Source organism: Rhinoderma darwinii, chromosome 11, assembly GCF_050947455.1.
Source record: "Rhinoderma darwinii isolate aRhiDar2 chromosome 11, aRhiDar2.hap1, whole genome shotgun sequence".
In the NCBI taxonomy this organism is placed as follows: domain Eukaryota; kingdom Metazoa; phylum Chordata; class Amphibia; order Anura; family Rhinodermatidae; genus Rhinoderma; species Rhinoderma darwinii.
In genome coordinates this window covers 27164045-27183655 of record NC_134697.1, presented here as the reverse complement: position 1 = coordinate 27183655, position 19611 = coordinate 27164045, and the positions used below count along the sequence as shown (strand labels likewise).

The following is a 19611-nucleotide window of genomic DNA, read 5'->3' as shown; positions in this document are numbered from 1 at the left end:
CGGTCACAGTGCGGTCATGTGACCGTATTGCGGCCTGGGATATTTCTGCAACAAAGCGCGCTGTAAGGGGATGCCCTGCCCAACCTTTTACCAGGTGTACTGTACAAACAGTGGCAATAATAAATAAATAAATCGCCGGAGTGTCTCTTTAAGTGAACTATTAAGTTACATATTACATTTCTAGAATTATTTACATCACCTTTTCAACCAATTAAATAATCTTTCATTATTATCTTCTAACTGCTGTATCTTTCCATGACTTGGGGCAGGTATTCAGCTCCATCGCAGAGTTGCAATACCAGTCACAACCTGTGGATAGGTGTGGCACTTTCAGATGAAAGCAGCCATGTTCTCCTAATCCTGAACAACCCCTTTAACATTATATTCCAGTCCAACCTAAGCCTGAGGAGATATCTCTAAAGATCCCTGAAAATATTCTAGAGGATTCTGCCAGAGCTCATATAACTGTTTTAGGTAAGATCTATGATCCATACAGATAATAAGAGTATGTTAAGTCGCCATTAACTGGTGTCCACCAACGGTGATACCTTCAGCATATTTTATCATGCATAAAGCTGTGTTTCTGCTTAAAGAGGCTCTGTCACCAGATTTTGCAACCCCTATCTCGTATTGCAGCAGATCGGCGCTGCAATGTAGATTACAGTAACGTTTTTATTTTTAAAAAACGAGCATTTTTGGCCAAGTTATGACCATTTTTGTAGTTATGCAAATGAGGCTTGCAAAAGTCCAAGTGGGTGTGTTTAAAAGTAAAAGTCCAAGTGGGCGTGTATTATGTGCGTACATCGGGGCGTTTTTAATACTTTTACTAGCTGGGCGCTCTGATGAGAAGTATCATCCACTTCTCTTCAGAACGCCCAGCTTCTGGCAGTGCAGACACAGCGTGTTCTCGAGAGATCACGCTGTGACGTCACTCACAGGTTCTGCATCGTGTCAGACGAGCGTGTACACCGGCACCAGAGGCTTCAGTTGATTCTGCAGCAGCATCGGCGTTAGCAGGTAAGTCGATGTAGCTACTTACCTGCAAACGCTGATGCTGCTGCAGAATCAACTGAAGCCTCTGGTGCCGGTGTCCTCGCTCGTCTGACACGATGCAGGACCTGTGAGTGACGACACAGCGTGATCTCTCGAGAACACGGCTGTGTCTGCACTGCCAGAAGCTGGGCGTTCTGAAGAGAAGTGGATGATACTTCTCATCAGAGCGCCCAGCTAGTAAAAGTATTAAAAACGCCCCAATGTACGCACATAATACACGCCCACTTGGACTTTTAAACACACCCACTTGGACTTTTGCAAGCCTCATTTGCATAACTACAAAAATGGTCATAACTTGGCCAAAAATGCTCGTTTTTTTAAAATAAAACCGTTACTCTTATCTACATTGCAGCGCCGATCTGCTGCAATAGCAGATAGGGGTTGCAAAATCTGGTGACAGAGCCTCTTTAAGGGCATGACCACACGTGGCGGATTTCCTCCGCAACTGTCCGCATCAATGCCGCACAGAATCTGCGTTGCAGATTCTGCTGCGGATCTGCACAAAATGTGCAGTAAATTGATGCGGACTAGCTGCTGCGGACTGCGGGAAAAGTACTTCCCTTCTCCCTATCAGTGCAGGATAGAGAGAAGGGACAGCACTTTCCCTTGTGAAAGTCAAAGAAATTCATACTTACCGCCCGTTGTCTTGGTGACGCGTCCCTCCTTCGGCATCCAGCCCGATCTCCCTGGATGACGCGGCAGTCCATGTGACCGCTGCAGCCCGTTATTAGCCTGTGATTGGCTGCAGCCGTCACTTAGACTGAAACGTCATCCTGGGAGGCCGGACTGGAGACAGAAGCAGGGAGTTCTCGGTAAGTATGAACTTCATTTTTTTTTACAGATAGATGTATATTAGGATCGGTAGTCACTGTCCCGGGTGCAGAAACAGTTACTGCCGATCGCTTAACTCTTTCAGCACACTGGACAGTGACTATTTACTGACGTCTCCTAGCAACGCTCCCGTCATTACGGGAGCCCCATTGACTTCCTCAGTCTGGCTGTAGACCTAGAAATACATAGGTCCAGCCAGAATGAAGAAATGTCAAGTTAAAAAAGCAAGGCGGACTTCATTGCGGAAATTAGAATCTCCATTGAAGTCAATGGAGAAATTCCGCCATGAGTCCGCCACTGCTCCGCAACAGACAGAGCATGCTGCGGACACCAAATTCCGCTCCGCAGCCTATGCTCCGCAGCGGAATTTTACGCCTCGTCTAAACGAACACTGCTAAATTAAAGTGTAAGTCAATGGACAAACGGCTCCGCTGCGGATTAACGCTGCGGAGTGTCCGCAGCGGAATTTAAGTGAAATTCCGCCACGTGTGAACCCAGCCTAAATGTGAAGAACATTAGAAAATAGTTTCTGAAGGGAAGGGGTTAATGCTATCTTCCCTGGTGGTCCATTTCTCCTGGGTCTGCCCCACTAACCAGAGAGCAAAAGAGGAAGGAATTATGCTTATGTGCTCATTCCAGGCTGTTTCTGGGGGTCTTCCCTGGCATATTGGGGGTGGAGATTAAATGGCATTTTGGATTCAAATATTTGGAGGTTCATGCTGGTCTGGTCTAGGGTAGTGAAAGGGTTAATATGTCATTCCCTGGTGTTCTAGCGTCGTGTACAGCTTATGGCGTTATTTACACAAACGTGTATTACGTCCGTGCTACGCGTGTGGAAATCACGCGCGTCCTACGGACTTATGTAAGTCAATGGGGCCGTTCTGACAGGTCGTGATTTTCATCCAGCGTGTGTCCGCTGCGTAAAACTCACGACATATCCTATACTTGCCCGTGTTTCGTGCAGCACGCACCCATTGAAGTCAATGCGTGCGTGCAAATCGCGTGCGGCACACGGAAGCACTTCCGGGTGACGTGCGTGATTCGCGCTCCAGCTGTTAAAGAAGTTAAGGGAAACATAAAAGCCCCTCCTTCTTTACTGTTTTGTAACCTAAAAACAGAGTGTCATAATGATGCCGGCTGTGCGAAAATCACGCAGCCACGCACCATATATAGAAGCCACACTGAACGTTTTTTGCGCACGCAAAACGCACACTCTCGTCTGAATCCGGCCTAAGGCTGGGGCTACACCTAGACCTTTTATCTCTTACTACAAAAAAACAAAATTGCTCTGAAATCGCTATCTGTAGGAATACATTGAGTAGGCTTTTTGCAACTTTTTTTAAAAAGTCGAATTTCATTAACGTGTCTGAATCCAAGCTAGGGACACTTTTCTATTCCCTTTTACAAACTGATACATGACGGAAATGGCTCTAAATTTTGCCACAAATCGTTAATTTGTCACACAGCAGATAGGACATTTTTCTGTAAAACGCACGATAAAAAGCACAAATACATTGATAAATGTCAGCCAAAGTTTACATTTTGTTTTAAAAGGGTAGAATTGTGTTGAAATATGTTTTTTATTTATTAGTAAGTGTTATTTTACAATATTTCTATTTATCATTATTCTTCTGTTGTATTTGAATGATGTTATTACCCTGCAGGAGATCTCATGGGCACAGCCATGCAGAACCTTGATCGCCTCTTGGCCATGCCATATGGTTGTGGAGAACAGAACATGGTTTTGTTTGCACCTAATATTTTTGTACTTCAGTATCTGGAAAAATCTCATCAAGCGAACACAGAGATCCAGAGCAAAGCCAGAAAATTCATGGAGAGCGGTGAGAAATCTTGCAGCAATTACGTTTTTATCCACTCAGTATTATTATCACACGTAGCGTAAATACTGTGGATTTACCGCAACGAAATCCGCAGCATAGTACAATAGCAGCAAATCTCATCCACACGCTTCGTAAATGATGAGCGGAAAAAACACTCAGAAATTGACCTGTGGTTCGGTGTGTTTTTTTAATCCGTTAAAAAGCGTTTTCCCTACTGAATTCAATGGGAGGTAAACACGCAACAAATAGCAGATATTGCCTTTTTTTGCGGCGAAAAAGCTGCGATTCCACCGCAAAAAATGCAACAAAAATAATTGTATAATTACCCAGAATTCTGTGTTTCTTCGTCCAGGCCGGTCTGCAGGACGTCAGAGGATAAGTATGTGTTTTTTTTAATGTGCAGGTTTCCGCAGCCGACATCCTGGACGAAAAACTGCACCACAATTTGGTACCACAAGTACCCCTGCTCTAAAGTTTATTAATCTGACCTCATTGAGTAGCTACGCTAGAAAACTACCTTGGTGCTGTCTCACAATTTACATAGGAGTATTCGCTAAAATATTACACAGAAGAACTTAAAGGGGATGTCCGGTTTCAGCAAATGAATGTTATTTTTTGTATAATTCAAAGTTATACAGTTTTCCAAGATCACTGCTTGCTGTCATTCAGTAGGAACATTTATTGTTTACTTCCAGTGGATATAATTTTGTCCATGGTCATGTGATGGACACACAAGTGCACGGCTCGTTACAGTATGTGTATCAGAATTCTCCCTCTAAATCCAGATCGTCTTATCAGCAAGGTTGGCCTTCAGGAGTTTGTAATACAGTAAAACTAGAAATATTAATGAGATATTAGTAGCTTCTAGAAGCGTGCAGGAGAGTTCAGGCAATGCAGAAACAGGTAGTAAAAGTGGTGCTTGTTAGACATAGATATATGCAGGGCCGCACCGTCCAAGAGGGGGCGGCAGCGCCACTGAAACTAATCGCCGCCACCCCCTCCTGCACTATAATTGTATCTGTTTCTATAGGACACAGATACAATTACATGGATCACTAGGCAGGGCAAGGAACTTTAGTTCCCTGCCCTGCCATTCAGCACCTTTAAATAACGCAAGCAGCTCGATGACGTCATAGCGCCGCTAGCGTCATTCAGCTCCAGCAGGTTTGGTCAGTGGACTCTGGGGGGCTATATCTACAGGGGACTCTGGGGGGCTCGACCTACAGTGGACTCTGAGGGGCTCTATCTACAGGGGACTCTGGGGGGCTCTATCTACAGGGGGATGTATATAGGGCACTATCTCCAGGGGGCACTATCTCCAGGGGGGCACTATCTCCAGGGGGACACTATCTCTCTCCAAGAGGCTCTATGGGGGCACTATCTACAGGAGGCACTATAGGGAGCACTATCTACAGGAGGCTCTATAGGGGGCACTATGTATGGGGGATTTTATATTTAGGGGTGTAGTGTGTGGCACCATGAGAATTTTATCTGCATTTATAGGTGCGGGAATGTTTTAAAAGTGAGAAGCTGAAGACATCTGAGCGGCGAACTGCAGAAATAAGCCATGGCCAGGAGAAGTTGTGATGAGGTCTGGACCGAATGGAAAAGAAATGAGACAAAGAATGACTCCAACCTGAGAAGACGTCTCCTGTGAGTCACTCAATGTAAATGTTTATTCTGCCTCTAATCAGTACTGTAGTCACTGTATGATCTGCAGCGAGATGATGGGTGGTTTGATTTTTTTGGGGTGAAACAGCATCTCCTAGCATATCTTTACCATTGCTCGGGCCATGCTGGAAGCTGTGGTTTATTGCTGTACAAACCTACATGGCAGGGGTTACAGTGAATTTGCTAATTATTTCTGTATTGAGCTGTATTTGTGCTGGTGATGTAAATATGTACTGAGCTTGGTTCTGCTGCTATATATATATATATATATATATATATATATATATATATATATATATATATACTGAGCTTTGTTCTGGTGTTGTATTTATGCACTGAGCTTTGTTCTGGTGCTGTATATATGTACTGAGCTTTGTTCTTGTGATGTAAATATGTACTGGGCTTGGTTCTGCTGGTATATATATGTACTGAGCTTGGTTCTGGTGTTGTATTTATGTACTAAGCTTAGTTCATGTACTGTATTTATGTACTGAGCTTGGTTCTTGTACTGTATTTATGTTCTAAGCTTGGTCCTGCTGCTGTATATATGTACAGAGCTTTGTTCTGGTGCTGTATATATGTACTGAGCTTGGCTCTTGTACTGTATTTATGTACTAAGCTTTGTTCTGGTGCTGTATATATGTACTGAGCTTGGTTCTGCTGTTGTATTTATGTACTGAGCTTGGTTCTGGTGCTGTATATATGTCAGAGCTTGGTTCTGGAGCTGTAATTATATAGGATATATTTATAATAACAAAATTGCAGGGCAGATGGAATTGTTGCAATTCATTGTCTATTTAATGGGAACCTGTCAGGTATTTTTAACACCTTGAACCGCCCCCATGCAGTAATACATGACCTGACAATATTTCCAAACATTCCCTTGCATGTTTTTTTCAGATTCAACAAAATCTATAAAGCCAACTTTTAAAACGGCGCACACTATATGCTAATGACTCTTTAACGGGTCATGGGGCGGTGCCGCTATCCTGAAGAGTCGCACAGTCCTGACTCCAAACCCACCTTTCCATGCTTGATTGACATTTTCGTGGCTGTTCTACATCGCTACCTGTCTCCTCCTAATTTCTTGGATGCGCCATTGCCTTGTACTACATAGGCAAGCACCGTGCAGCGATGTGTACTCTGCAACGGCGCATCCGCGAGAGTTATGTAGAACAGCCAGGGGGATGTCAATCAAAATCTGTGGGGCACCATTTCAAATTTCACCTCAGGCAGCAGAAAAGCTAGAATAGGCCCTGAGTATATGTGGGTACTGTTTGGCATTATGTATGCACTGTATGACACTATTTAGCATAGAAGTACTCACGGCACACTCTTCAGAAGTATTTTTCAAAGGTAAGTATTTATTTATTTATAATTAATTAGGCAGGTATGTATAGTAACATGCAAGGTAAGCGAGAGGGTATATCTGACGTTTCGGTCCTCCCGGACCTTAATCTCCAAGTCGCTGCAAATAAAGGTAGACTATTACTATACAGTTAGTGACAATATAGGTATACAATATGTTAGTTCAACGTGCAAGATTTTTTAAAAATATAAAACAGAGTAAAAAATTCAGGGAATGTCAGGGGAACCTGATACTAGAATACATCCCAATCACAACCCTAAACAGGTAGAGTGTTAGCAGCTTTCAACAATTCACACATTGAAAGACCATTCACCCAAGTGAAGAACACTCTCCCGGAAGTAGGTGTATCAGTATCTAAGTCTACCATAAAAAGAAGACTTCATGAGAGCAAATACAGAGGGTTCACCACAAGGTACAAACCATTAATCAACCTCAAACATAGAAAGGCCAGATTAGACTTTGCCAAACAACATCCAAAGAAGCCGCCCAGTTCTAGAACAGCATGAAACTAAGATCAACCTGTACCAGAATGATGGGAGGAAGAAAGTATTGAGAAGGCTTGGAACGGCTCATGATCCAAAGCACACCACATCCCCTGTAAAACATGGTGGAGGCAGTGTGATGGCATGGTGGAGGCAGTGTGATGGCATGGTGGGGGCAGTGTGATGGCATGGTGGGGGACGTGTGATGGCATGGTAGGGGCAGTGTGATGGCATTGTGGAGGCAGTGTGATGGCATGGTAGGGGCAGTGTGATGGCATGGTGGAGGCAGTGTGATGGCATGGTTGAGGCAGTGTGATGGCATGGTAGGGGCAGTGTGATGGCATGGTGGAGGCAGTGTGATGGCATGGGCATGCATAGCTGCCAAAGGCACTGGGTCACTAGTGTTTATTGATGATGTGACTGAAGACAGAAGCAGCCGGATGAATTCTGAAGTGTTCAGGGATTTACTTTCCGCTCAAATTCAACCAAATGCAGCAAGGTTGATTGGACGTCGCTTCACAGGACAGGTGGACAATGACCCAAAACATACTGTGAAAGCAACCCAGGAGTTTATAAGGCAAAGAAGTGGAATATTCTGCAATGGCCAAGTCATCACCAGATCTCAACCCGATCGAGCTGCATTTCACTTGCTTAAGACAAAACTTAAGGCAGAAAGACCCACAAACAAACAACAACTGAAGACAGTAAAGGCCGGGCAAAGCATCACAAAGGAGGAAACCCAGCGTCTGGTGATGTCCATGGGTTCCAGACTTCAGGCCGTCATTGCCTGCAAAGGATTCTCTACAAAGTATTAAAAAAACAACATTTTATTTATGGTAATGTTAATTTGTCCAATTACTTTTGAGCCCCTGAAATGAGGAGGCTGTGTAGAAAAATGGTGGCAATTCCTAAACGTTTCACAGGATATTTTTGTTCAACCACTTGAATTAAACCTGAAAGTCTAAACTTCAATTGCATCTCCGTTGTTTCATTTCAAATCCAATATGGTGGCAGCAGAGCCCAAACCATGAAGATTGTGTCACTGTCAAATAATTCTGGACTTAACTGTATTACATATAGTATATATGTCCTAAATACTTTACTTGTTACTGGTTAGTTTATTGGTGAATTATTGAAGTTTTTCGTTCCAATAAGTCTTACATATTACTGTATTATTTCTTGATATTGTTTCTTTTTTCTCACAGGTTATCAGCGTCAGCTTACATATAAACGTGACGATGGGTCATACAGTGCTTTTGGAAAAAATGACAAAGAGGGAAACACATGGTTAGTGGATTTTCCTATGGTGTTTTTATTAGTGCTTGACATATAAGTATGATTAACATTTTTAACACTTACCCCAAATAATCACAGTTTATTCAGTTGTAGACTGATGTATGCAGTACCTTGCATGCTAATGTATTGAGACAAATTTAAAGGCTATGTACACCTTTGAAATTGTTTGTTTGTTTTATAAAAATGTCTATCAGTGTGATTGGTGCAACTCTCAAAATACTTTTTATTAAAAATTATTTGTACTTTTTGAGATACAGCTGCTTTGTATAGTGTATACAGAGCAGCTGTATCTAGCGCTGAAACCTGTATCTGTCAGGCAATCTGCGGGACTGACAGGTTGAGTGTCAGCGAGTCCTGCGTGTCTCTGAAACGCAGGATCAAACTGCTATCAATCACATCTAAGTTCATAACTTAGATGTGATAGATTACAGGTGGATCCTGTTTTCACTGAACCATCAGTCCCGCGGAGGTGACAGATTAAGGTCTTAGCGCAAGATACAGCTGCTCTGTATACTTGATAAAAATCAGCTGTATCTCAAAAAGTAAAAATCCATTTTAATAAAAAGTATTTTGAAAGTTACACCAATCACACTGATAGACGTTTTTATTAAAAAAAAAAGGGAAAACATATTTCAAAAGGTATAAATAGCCTTTAGGGGGTTGACAGGATTAGAAAAACATGGCTGCCACAGTGCCACGCCTGTCCATGGGCTGTGTCTGATACTCCAGCTCTGCTCCATTACATTAATTAGTGCTGAACGGCAATATCACATTCAACCTGTAAACCGTTGTGGCAGTAATTTGGGAAAAAGCAGTCATTTTTTTTACTATCCAGTTCCTAAATTAGCCATTATCATTGTTTGATACAAGGAGAAAATAATTGTTATATGTTTTTGCCATATTTGGTTATTGGTATATATAATATGTCCATCTCCGATACGCTTCTACAGGTTGACTGCATTTGTAGTGAAGTCTTTCAGCAAAGCCCGGCCTTATATCTTCATAGATGAAAGTCACCTAAACCACTCCTTCTCCTGGCTGAAAAATAACCAGCAAGACACCGGATGTTTCCGTAGTGTGGGGAGGCTTTTCAATAATGCCATGAAGGTACTTTAAGTATGAAGTATTTGTGTTATAAGGATGCGACATAAGTGACACGACATAATAATACATAATACTATACTAATACATGTAGACCAATAATAGAAAATACAGAAACTTTTGCAAAGGGCAAAATACTGGTAAATTATTGAGGATTCAGAGTAGAACTCTGAAAATAACATTAGTAAAGTTTTTAGAATTCGTAAAATGGACCTACTAGTGTCAGGTAACATACCAGGGCCATGTCTTTTACTCTGGTCCCCCAAATGTTTTCAAGACGCTCTGTACACTATAGGTCCTCAGCACCACAGGCAATAACAACTACTGCTTTATGTTACTGGGCTGTACAGGAGAAGTTGCCAAAATTACGCCCCCTTCTCTGACGTCACTCAGTGCTCTGCAGTTATTGGTTGAAGCTGCACCTCAGAGACTTCCTGTTCTGCCATTCCCATAATACTGGTAATAAATAATTAGAGATCTCTGCTCCTTTCAGATTATCCCATTTTGCTTTTTGGACCACATGCAAGAGGAAGTAGCTAAAATAGAGCAGAGATATCTTAGTATTACCAGTATTATGTGCATATTGCAGGCAGAACAGGAAGTCTGTTTCAGCTTCAGCCAATAGTTACAGAGCAGGAAGTGAGGTCAGAGAAGGGGGAGTAATTTTGGCAACTTCTCCTGTACAGCCCAGCTACATGCAGCCATTTTGGGATCCTGTACTTCTCCTTTAACAGTAATTCCTAAGCTAGCCAATAAATCATTGCAGAAATGCATATGCATATACTGCGGGAATATTTTCTGCCCTGAATCTGCCACGTGTGAATACTTCACACCCTAATAGTTTTGACTCTGCAGACAATGAATGTATATTTTCTATAGATGGAAATGGTTTTGTTTTCACATACAGAATTTGTGTGATTTTTGTGTTTCAGGGGGGTGTAGAAGATGACATTTCCCTTTCTGCCTATATAACACTTGCTCTTTTGGAGGCTAAAGTATCTGTACAGGTAAGTGAACAAAGTTGGGTCGAATGTATAAGGTAGAGATCTGGGCAGGGGGCAGTACAGCAGCACACGAGTCTCCATTCCACGGAGCCATAGGCAATTTGTGTGCAACTGTCTGGGGCTTTGGAAGATGCCCCACTACAAAGTTATTCTGCCCTACAAGCTTGGTAAAATGGCTTGCAATAAAGCATGCAAAACTTTTTTTCTGTTAGACTCCTTATGAAATCAAAATTTAGGGAATGTACGGCACTCCGATAAATGGTGGTGCTCGAGTAGGACTCCACTCCTAAATAATATAAATTATTATGAAATCAAGGGCATATGTAGGTACAGTAGGGTCCTACTAGGGGCTCAAGTCTATGGGTGCCATCTTATGGCTTGGTACTACTCACAGATTGTAAGGAGTTATAATACATTTGTTTGCATGAGCCCTTATAGTGAGATAAATAAAAAAAAAGTCAAACCAAGTATTAAACTCATCCCATTCTTTTCAGGATCCGTTAGTAAGGAATGCCCTGTCTTGTTTGAAGAAGGCTTCAGTTAATTCCAGTAATGTATACACTCAGGCCCTTCTGGCTTATACCTTTACATTGTCTGGAGATACAGAACTCACAAAAACTTTGATGGACATATTGGAAGAAAAAGCAGTTCAAGGAGGTAAGAAAACAGAAAAAAAAATATTTCTTTAGTGTGAACATCATCAGCACTACTACAAAAGTTATTTCCCCACAAATATCAATAGGATCTGATCTGTTTGATTGTTCAGAGTCCAACTAACGGGACCTTCACCAGTTCTAAGAACAGGGGGCCCATGTCTCATGCTTGCAGAAAAGAGTCGGAAACACGTGTTAGGTCCCTATTATAGTGAATGGAGGACAGCTAATCACATTACTGTTTCTTTCATAGCCTACATATGTGCGGCCACCCCTCTACTGCGAACTGGGAGAGGCAGGAAACTGCATGTAATGTACAGCCCTAAGGTGGCGTACACATCTGTGCAATCTATAATGTGCTAGCTTTACCACCACTGGAATCTAATCACATTACAGTATGTATATATATATATATATATATATATATATATATACAGTCCAGATACAAATGAACACAGCACTCCACGAATCCAGAAAATCAAGCCATGTGCTCGTCACCAAGGGGTGAATCAATTCCCCTTTTTTTAAAAGATAGAGGAAAATATAGAACGCAGTAACGGCACCAGGACTTCAAGATAGATGAAAGCAGGGTGGATTTATTCACCTCAATACAGCGACGTTTCGGTTTGAGAAAGGTTCCTGTTGAACCGAAACGTCGCTGTATTGAGGTGAATAAATCCACCCTGCTTTCATCTATCTTGAAGTCCTGGTTCCGTTACTGCGTTCAATGTTTTCATATATATATATATATATATATATATATATATATATATATATATATATAATTATGGGGACCTCAAAATAATATTATTTTATCTGCAGATGGACAACTGCACTGGAAGCGCGACTCTGCTCCTCCTTCTGAAGTCTCATACTGGTACCGTGCCCCATCAGCAGAGGTGGAGTTGACCTCCTATGTTCTTCTGGCTCTTCTATCTGGTCCCACTCAAGACTTGGGCAAAGCTTCGCTGATTGTAAATTGGTTAAGCAAGCAGCAAAATCCATATGGAGGATACTCTTCTACACAGGTGAAAAAAGCAAAGCATTAGAATAGCTGTATCTAAGAACCGGTGAAGACAAATAACTACAGGGAGCTTTTACTTACATGGATCTACTGTATTATTGGTGGCTTCCTCTAATCCTAATTTACTTAGACTTACTATATCATTGTTTTATACAAAAAAAGTCAATATTTTCAGGGATTTTCCAGGCCATCAGTGTGTGATCACTAGGGGGTCCGGCCCTGGAACCCACGATGATTAGCAGAATGAAGAGGTTGTGGCCCTCTGGTGAGCACAGTGTCTTCTTCATTGTTTGCACAAGTTCGTCCATATTGGGGACTGTGTCTGGTACTGCAGCTGCCTTACTTTAAAGTACAGGGCAGTGTGTGCGATAGAAATTAAGCGGACGCTTAATTCTGCAGATCGGTGGGGGACCCCATCAATTAGATACTGATGACCTATCCTAAAAATAAGCCATCAGTTTTTAAGGCCTGTAGAACCTTATGAAGTTCAGATTGCACTTTTGCTCACTAGCCTCTTCCTTTAATAGGACACAGTGGTGGCTCTTCAGGCACTGGCCAAGTATGCAGAGGTCACTTTCACAGATGAAGGAGATGTGACCGTGGTAGTCAGTTCCAAGACAGGATTTCTTGAGCAGTTTAATGTGGACAAGAATAATCGTCTCCTGCTCCAAAGGGCCAAGCTATCAACTATCCCTGAAGACTACACTGTGACAACCACAGGGAAAGGATGCATCTTTGTTCAGGCAAGAAAAACGATGATACAATATTTTTTCCCCTAATCCAACTATATGAAATGCAGAAATGTGTTGATGAAGAATGTGAAAATCAGCAAAGTCACAAGCATTCATGGTCATGAGCAGTCACAAATATAACATCCAGGTTGTTATGGAATCGCTGGTTGAGCAATTCCCAGGGTGGACTTTTATGAAATTTCTAGGTGAGCGATTCCCCAAAGGCTGCTGGAGACTGTCGGGATTGAGCGAGCAAATAAATCTGCAACCCCAAATCCGTCACAACTCTGATCAACAGAGTCTAAGGCTACTCTAAGGTTTTTGCCAGAGTTGACCGCAAGGCAGGATGATTTTTGCTGCATAGAACCCAGGTTGCTTCAACAGAGTTCGGTGTTGAATAAGAGGTGCAATGCAGGCAATACCAGAGCAGATAACAAGACAGCCAGAGGGTAAACAGAAAGTCCAAATCATAAAACTAGCAGATGTCAGGAATAGCAGAGGTTAGTACCAGCCGGGAGCAAAAAGTCCAAGTCCGTAAGCAAAGGGTAATCCAGAGAAAAGCCGAGGTCGAGTTCCAAAAAGTCCAAATAGTCAAAGGTACAGGGTTTAGTCAGAAGCCTGATCGAACACATGCAGCAAGGAAATTCATACGCAAAGAACACAGAAGCAACCCAGGTTTAAGTACTCCATCCTTACACCTTATAGGAAGAGACAGAGAAAAGGGATAGGCTGAACAATTAAATCCAAAACCACACAGACGCTAGACTAGTAGTCAAGGTAATCTTAAAGGGACAGACATTTCCTAACACAGGTATCCAGCATGGACAGCAGCATAATATTTACTACAAGTGGTCTATACCATCTAAACGTAGTTTCAGACCACAAGGTCTTTATACATATGGGTATATATTGAATATAATAGGCTGTCCCTATAAAACTCTATTATTCCCTCACTTCAAAAAGCGCAATCTCAAAGCATACCTCATTGTTGTGGACCCTAATATACCCTATCTATGTAAAATAACAGTAATATATAAAAATCTGTTTCACCTAAATAATGAGTAGCTTTTCCTGGGTAACAGAAGTTTAGTCTAGCCAGCCATTTACTTTACAAAAGTGCAAGTTGTTGGTAAATTTGGGGTGTTTTACAACTCTCAGCCACGCCACCTTTTTTTTTTTAATATACTTTTCAAAACTGTCAGCGGAGGCCTGTGTCTAAAACACATACTGTAATGAATTTGGTGCACACTAAAAACTCTACTTTTTATGGTAACAGAATTTTTCTGTATTTTGCTTAGTAAATTTCCCCCACTGCCTAGTGCGGGGCCTCAGGGGGTGGAGCGTGACACAAAGATTCAAAGAACAGCAAGAAAATAATCTTTGTGTAATGCACCGCCCTTTCAGACCTTGCACTAGGCGTAATACGGTGTATCAGTTTTGTCTTGTGTTCCTTCACGGATTTTTCTATGAGATGTGGTACCAAAGTCCTGAACACCTACATATAAAATTGCTTTCCGTATACTTAATCCCCAGGCTGTCTTGAGATACAACATCCCTCCACCAAAAGACGAAGCAACTTTTTCATTAGCCATAAAGTCATCTTCAACAAGTCAATGTTTGCAGGATCCAGTGAAACATTTTGAAGTTCTTATCACTGCCGCGTAAGTTTTCCGTCTTACTTTTGTTACATTTTCAGCAATAGCTACCTTCCTAATAGTGTCTTATTACCCCCTACATCACAATATTGACCAGTGTATTAGGGGTAATAGCACTAATATCATGTGATAGATTGACACTATTTACACTACTGTTATTACTATTTTACTGCTATCCCCGTGATTTGTGTCTGTAGCATAATACATTAGTGTTCGCAGGATTTTTCTTTTAGTATTACTGGCTTCCTCTACACTTTAAAGCATATTCACACGTGGCAGATTTGCTGCAGAAATTACTGCGATTGTCCAATTTAACTGCATCTGTGCACATGCTACAAAAGCAGCCTCATTCAGATGCATGGAACAGATTTCTGAGGCATGTGAACATATCCTTCGGGCACATTTAGATGTGGTGGAAATTTTCCGCTGCGGATTTTGCAAATACGCAACGAGTTTTCAGAAAAACTAGCATATTTGAGGGTTCGTAGGGACGTGGTAGATTTGAGGGTTCGTAGAGATGTAGCGGATTTGAGGGTTTGTAGAGACGTGGCGGATTTGAGGGTTCGTAGAGACGTGGCGGATTTGAGGGTTCGTGGCGGATTTGAGGGTTCGTAGAGATGTGGCGGATTTGAGGGTTCGTAGAGATGTGGCGGATTTGAGAGTTCGTAGAGATGTGGCGGATTTGAGGGTTCATAGAGACGTGGCGGATTTGATGGTTGTTAGAGACGTAGCGGATTTCACAGCAGACTTGCTGTAGATTGCAGCTTTTACATTGCAAAGGCTGAGATCCGCAGTGAAAATCCGCTGCTTCTCTGCAACAGACCGTGCATGCTGGGGAATGTAAATTCTGCATCACGAGCTATTTTCTGCACAGTTTGTTTTCCACAACATCTGCACTAACTTAGCTAAAGCGCTATAGAAACCAAAGGAAAAAATGTCTGCTGCGAATTGCCACTTCCACAGCAAGTCCACTGAACGTGTCCTTACAGTGTGTCTGGACAAATAACCCACACACATAAGCCTAGATGTAGCTCATTTACTTTAGGCTTCATGCAACATGGTTGCATAATTTGGCGCCCACAGCTTCTTATTTTTTTCCGTATCTTGAATCTAATTTTATAAGAAAGCACATGGATATTTTTCATGGCATGCAACATATATGCCTTACTACTGTAGTATTTTTACCTAGAAACAATGACCTACATTCATTAACCAGGTTGCGCACATTTTTGTTGTAAACTGTGCCTTAAAAAGTTACAAGCCATGGTGCACGCCATATTTGCACAAAAATTCAGTAGGTGTGGGTTTCAGGAAATAGGTGTGGTCTTAAAGTTATAGACAGATTTATTGAGAAGAAAGCCAGAATATTACACAAATTTGGGTGCAAATCTAGGCTTGCCCATAGCAGGCATAGATTCCATTTTCTAACTTTTAGACATTCCAAAATGCAGCAAATGTATTAAGAGAGCGTGCACCTTTTAACAAATCACACAATTATCTTTATTTATAGACTGGCATTAGAAATGCCAGTCTTAGTAAATATGGGCCAGGAGAGAATACAGTGCCCATGGATATACCATATGGAGGCACGCAGAGTGTTTATGGGTCCATAAATACAGACGACTATGGATCTGGGTGCAGCAGTACAGGGTCTGTGAACACACTTGCCATGGCCATAAGCCCTTATTAATTGAAATATATATATATATATATATATATATATATATACATATATATATATATATATATATATATATATATATATATATATATATATATATATATATATAATGTGGTTTTAAGGGCCATGGTTGTAAATGTCAACAGTTGCAGTTAATATACTTTACATTTTCAGCACTTTTGTCATTATTTCCTTTTTCCATTTACAGTCCATGGTTATTGATACATTTGAGTTGTTTCAAAATATTTTTTAGTTCCTTCACTCATTGCTTACCTTGGAAAAAGAAGAATTAAATTAGGAAATACATTGTCTGTGCTTTTATTTTTGCAGTTACACTGGTACCCGGGAGAAATCAAACATGGCGGTTATTGAAGTCAAGATGTTGTCTGGATATATTCCAGTGAAGAGCACAATAAAGAAGGTAAGTTATTGGGATTTTACTAGTTAGACAGACTAAATTTTAGCAGTATGGGTTTAAGTAATTAACAAGCCACTTTTCTTGGCTAGGGTATTTAGATACAGGACTAGGGAAACAAAGTTAACTTTTGTGAACTCTGAGTTCATCTAACTTCAAACTTTTATAGAATTGCAAGAAAAATAAATGAGCATTCATTGCAAATACTTAGTCATCAATATACATTGCATATACCTACAAATATATCATATGGAATCCAGTATATAAAAAAAACAAAATAGACGAGTGGCCACATTCTAATGCTCTTTTTTTCTTAGATTTCTAAAACCAAAAACTTGACTTCATGGTTTTATGACTACTAGTTGTAATTTATCAGCAAATTTCCCCTCCAGTCCGGTGGTTATGACAATCGTACTTTTGGCATCTCATGGTTTTGGTTCTTCAAGCATTTTATAATGGGAAAATAAAGTTTTGTTTTCCCTTTCTTAAAATCATGACAACCCCTATTGTAAATGTTTTTTATATCACTGGGGCAAGTTGCAACTGGTCACACATATCCAATGCAGTGGCCACAACAGAGGAAATTTAGTATTACAGGACACCCACTCAAATGAATGAGTAGCCACATAATACATTACCGGGCCAAGCGTCCATTAAAACAGGAGATGTGACTTTCTTAAGGGATATTTTGACATGAACTGAAAGAAGACTAAACTAGTGGAGGTATTACCTAAAGAGAAATACAGTAACACCAATTGTATTTTCATTTTTTATATATATATATATATATATATATATATATATATATATATATATATACATATTCATGCCATAGTCATTGTAATTGATCATCAAATTTTCTTCACAGTTGGAGAAGGACAAATTGATACAGAGAAGTGACATCCGGACTGACATGGTGACTCTCTACCTTGACCAGGTCTGAATTATTTTTCTTCACATGTTGAAGAGATTATCTGGTTCAGGAAACCCAAATTTATATTGAGGGTCTTCCAAAATAAAGGCTCCTGCAGACAGCCATAGTATAGATCAGTGCTGTTTGGGTTTAAATACAGTAGAATTGTCCGATGTATGATGTATTATGGAGGTGTTCTCCCCTAGAATCACTGCTTCACGGGGAGAAAATGATGCCTCCCGAAAATACCACACAGTGGCCTTAGGCCGCGTGCACATGGTATGGGCAGAAGGCTGTATGGCAGCACTTGGAGTCCCCAATGGCTACTGTGCCGCTGAATAGTGCTTCATTATTGGCTCTATGTTGACAATATTCTCCCCTAGCTTAGAAAAACCACTTCATACCTCAGTATGAAATTGGAGGCATTTGGAGGTACAGTTAGACCCCATACACGTCTAAGAGCCATAATACAGTCAAGTGCATGAGGCATGTTCTGTTCTGATGCACTTTTGGAAATGGATCCAAAAGTGAGAAAGCTCACGAGGCCTTCATACTTCTCCTCCCTGTAGTTTCCACTCCTCATTCATTGGCTGATCGGCTCGATAATGCCGTTCATAAAATGGTTGCTAGTCGGCAGGGAGAAGTTTTGCCGACATGATGGAAATCTATGGGAAGAACGATCATAATAACGATCGACGAGCTGTGTAAAAGGAGCCTTAGTTGACTGAGTAGTCTAGACTAGAGGTCCCGAACCTACTGTCAGTTGTGAGCCATATTCATATACAAAGTATCACTTCTATTACATCCCCGGTGCCACTTTTACCCAATAGTATCTTTACATGAAAACAATTGGGGTGCTGCATGCAGGGAACATACTGTTCTTGATAGAATTTTGCAAGAACTTTCAATAGACTAATCAATCATAAACCCACACAACAAAAATAAGTATCAGGTACCACATAGAATTAATATATCTGCCTCATTGTTACCAGAGTTAGAGATCTTAAGGTCATATTTATACACTTCTGGCCTCTGGTTATCTCATGAATCTGGGGGGAAAGGTCATAAGTTTATGATGTACCTTTGATTATTGGTCAGGTTTAGAGTGTACTTTGTATTATCTCACCAGTTGGATCACAACCCGGTAAACCTCTCCTTCATGGTGGAACAGGACATTGTGGTGAAAAACCTGAAACCAGCACCAGCAAAAGTATATGATTACTATGAGACAGGTGAATATCCTAATGTTGCTGTAATGAAATTAGACTGTATAGGATGATATATATCAAAAACCCTTCTGGGGATCCAAAGACCTTTCATTTCTTCAAATGCTCAACATCTGACTATACAGGGTATTATTTGTAGTCTGTGGCAATGGAGAGGAATAGATCTGCATAGGAGCCATAAAAACAAAACAGAAGGAGATTTTTTTTATTTTAGGCCCCATTCAAACGTTGGCATCAAATCCGGCATGTAATAAAGTGATGTGCTGCTGGTATTCCTGAGAGATGCATAAGGATTAGATATACAATGGGGCTAATCCTCGGCTTTTCCATTCGAAATTCGTAGAAATAAGTAGCATGCTATTTAATTCCGCGACTGATATTTTTACCCCTGATGCGTACAAAAATTTGTGCTTACATTTTCCATAGCATGTGACTGGGGTTGCAGAAACCCCATTCATGCACATGGGATGCGGATTGTCTTCAGATCTGTCGCAACGACACATTTAGGCAAACGCATAGGAGAAATAAAAAAAGATGAGTTGCAAAGGTAAACACAGACTTTAAGAATATCTAATATACGTATAAAACATATATATAATATAGTGCAATATAGCTCACTATCAATATCCCTATACTGTCACAACAATGTTACTAATACTATCTAT

General features: G+C 40.9%; 1 protein-coding gene across 1 annotated transcript in view; it reads left to right on the top strand.

Moving 5' to 3' along the window:
* The window catches only part of LOC142662932 (uncharacterized), a 130310-nt gene that overhangs the window by 43983 nt on the left and 66716 nt on the right, over positions 1–19611 (top strand). The window contains exons 23-34 of the mRNA XM_075841226.1: positions 391–474; positions 3549–3725; positions 8453–8534; positions 9494–9650; positions 10577–10651; positions 11143–11305; positions 12124–12329; positions 12853–13068; positions 14590–14717; positions 16723–16813; positions 17676–17744; positions 18850–18952. Coding sequence (XP_075697341.1) covers positions 391–474; positions 3549–3725; positions 8453–8534; positions 9494–9650; positions 10577–10651; positions 11143–11305; positions 12124–12329; positions 12853–13068; positions 14590–14717; positions 16723–16813; positions 17676–17744; positions 18850–18952 — 1551 coding nt within the window. The remainder of the gene's footprint in view (positions 1–390; positions 475–3548; positions 3726–8452; positions 8535–9493; positions 9651–10576; positions 10652–11142; positions 11306–12123; positions 12330–12852; positions 13069–14589; positions 14718–16722; positions 16814–17675; positions 17745–18849; positions 18953–19611) is intronic.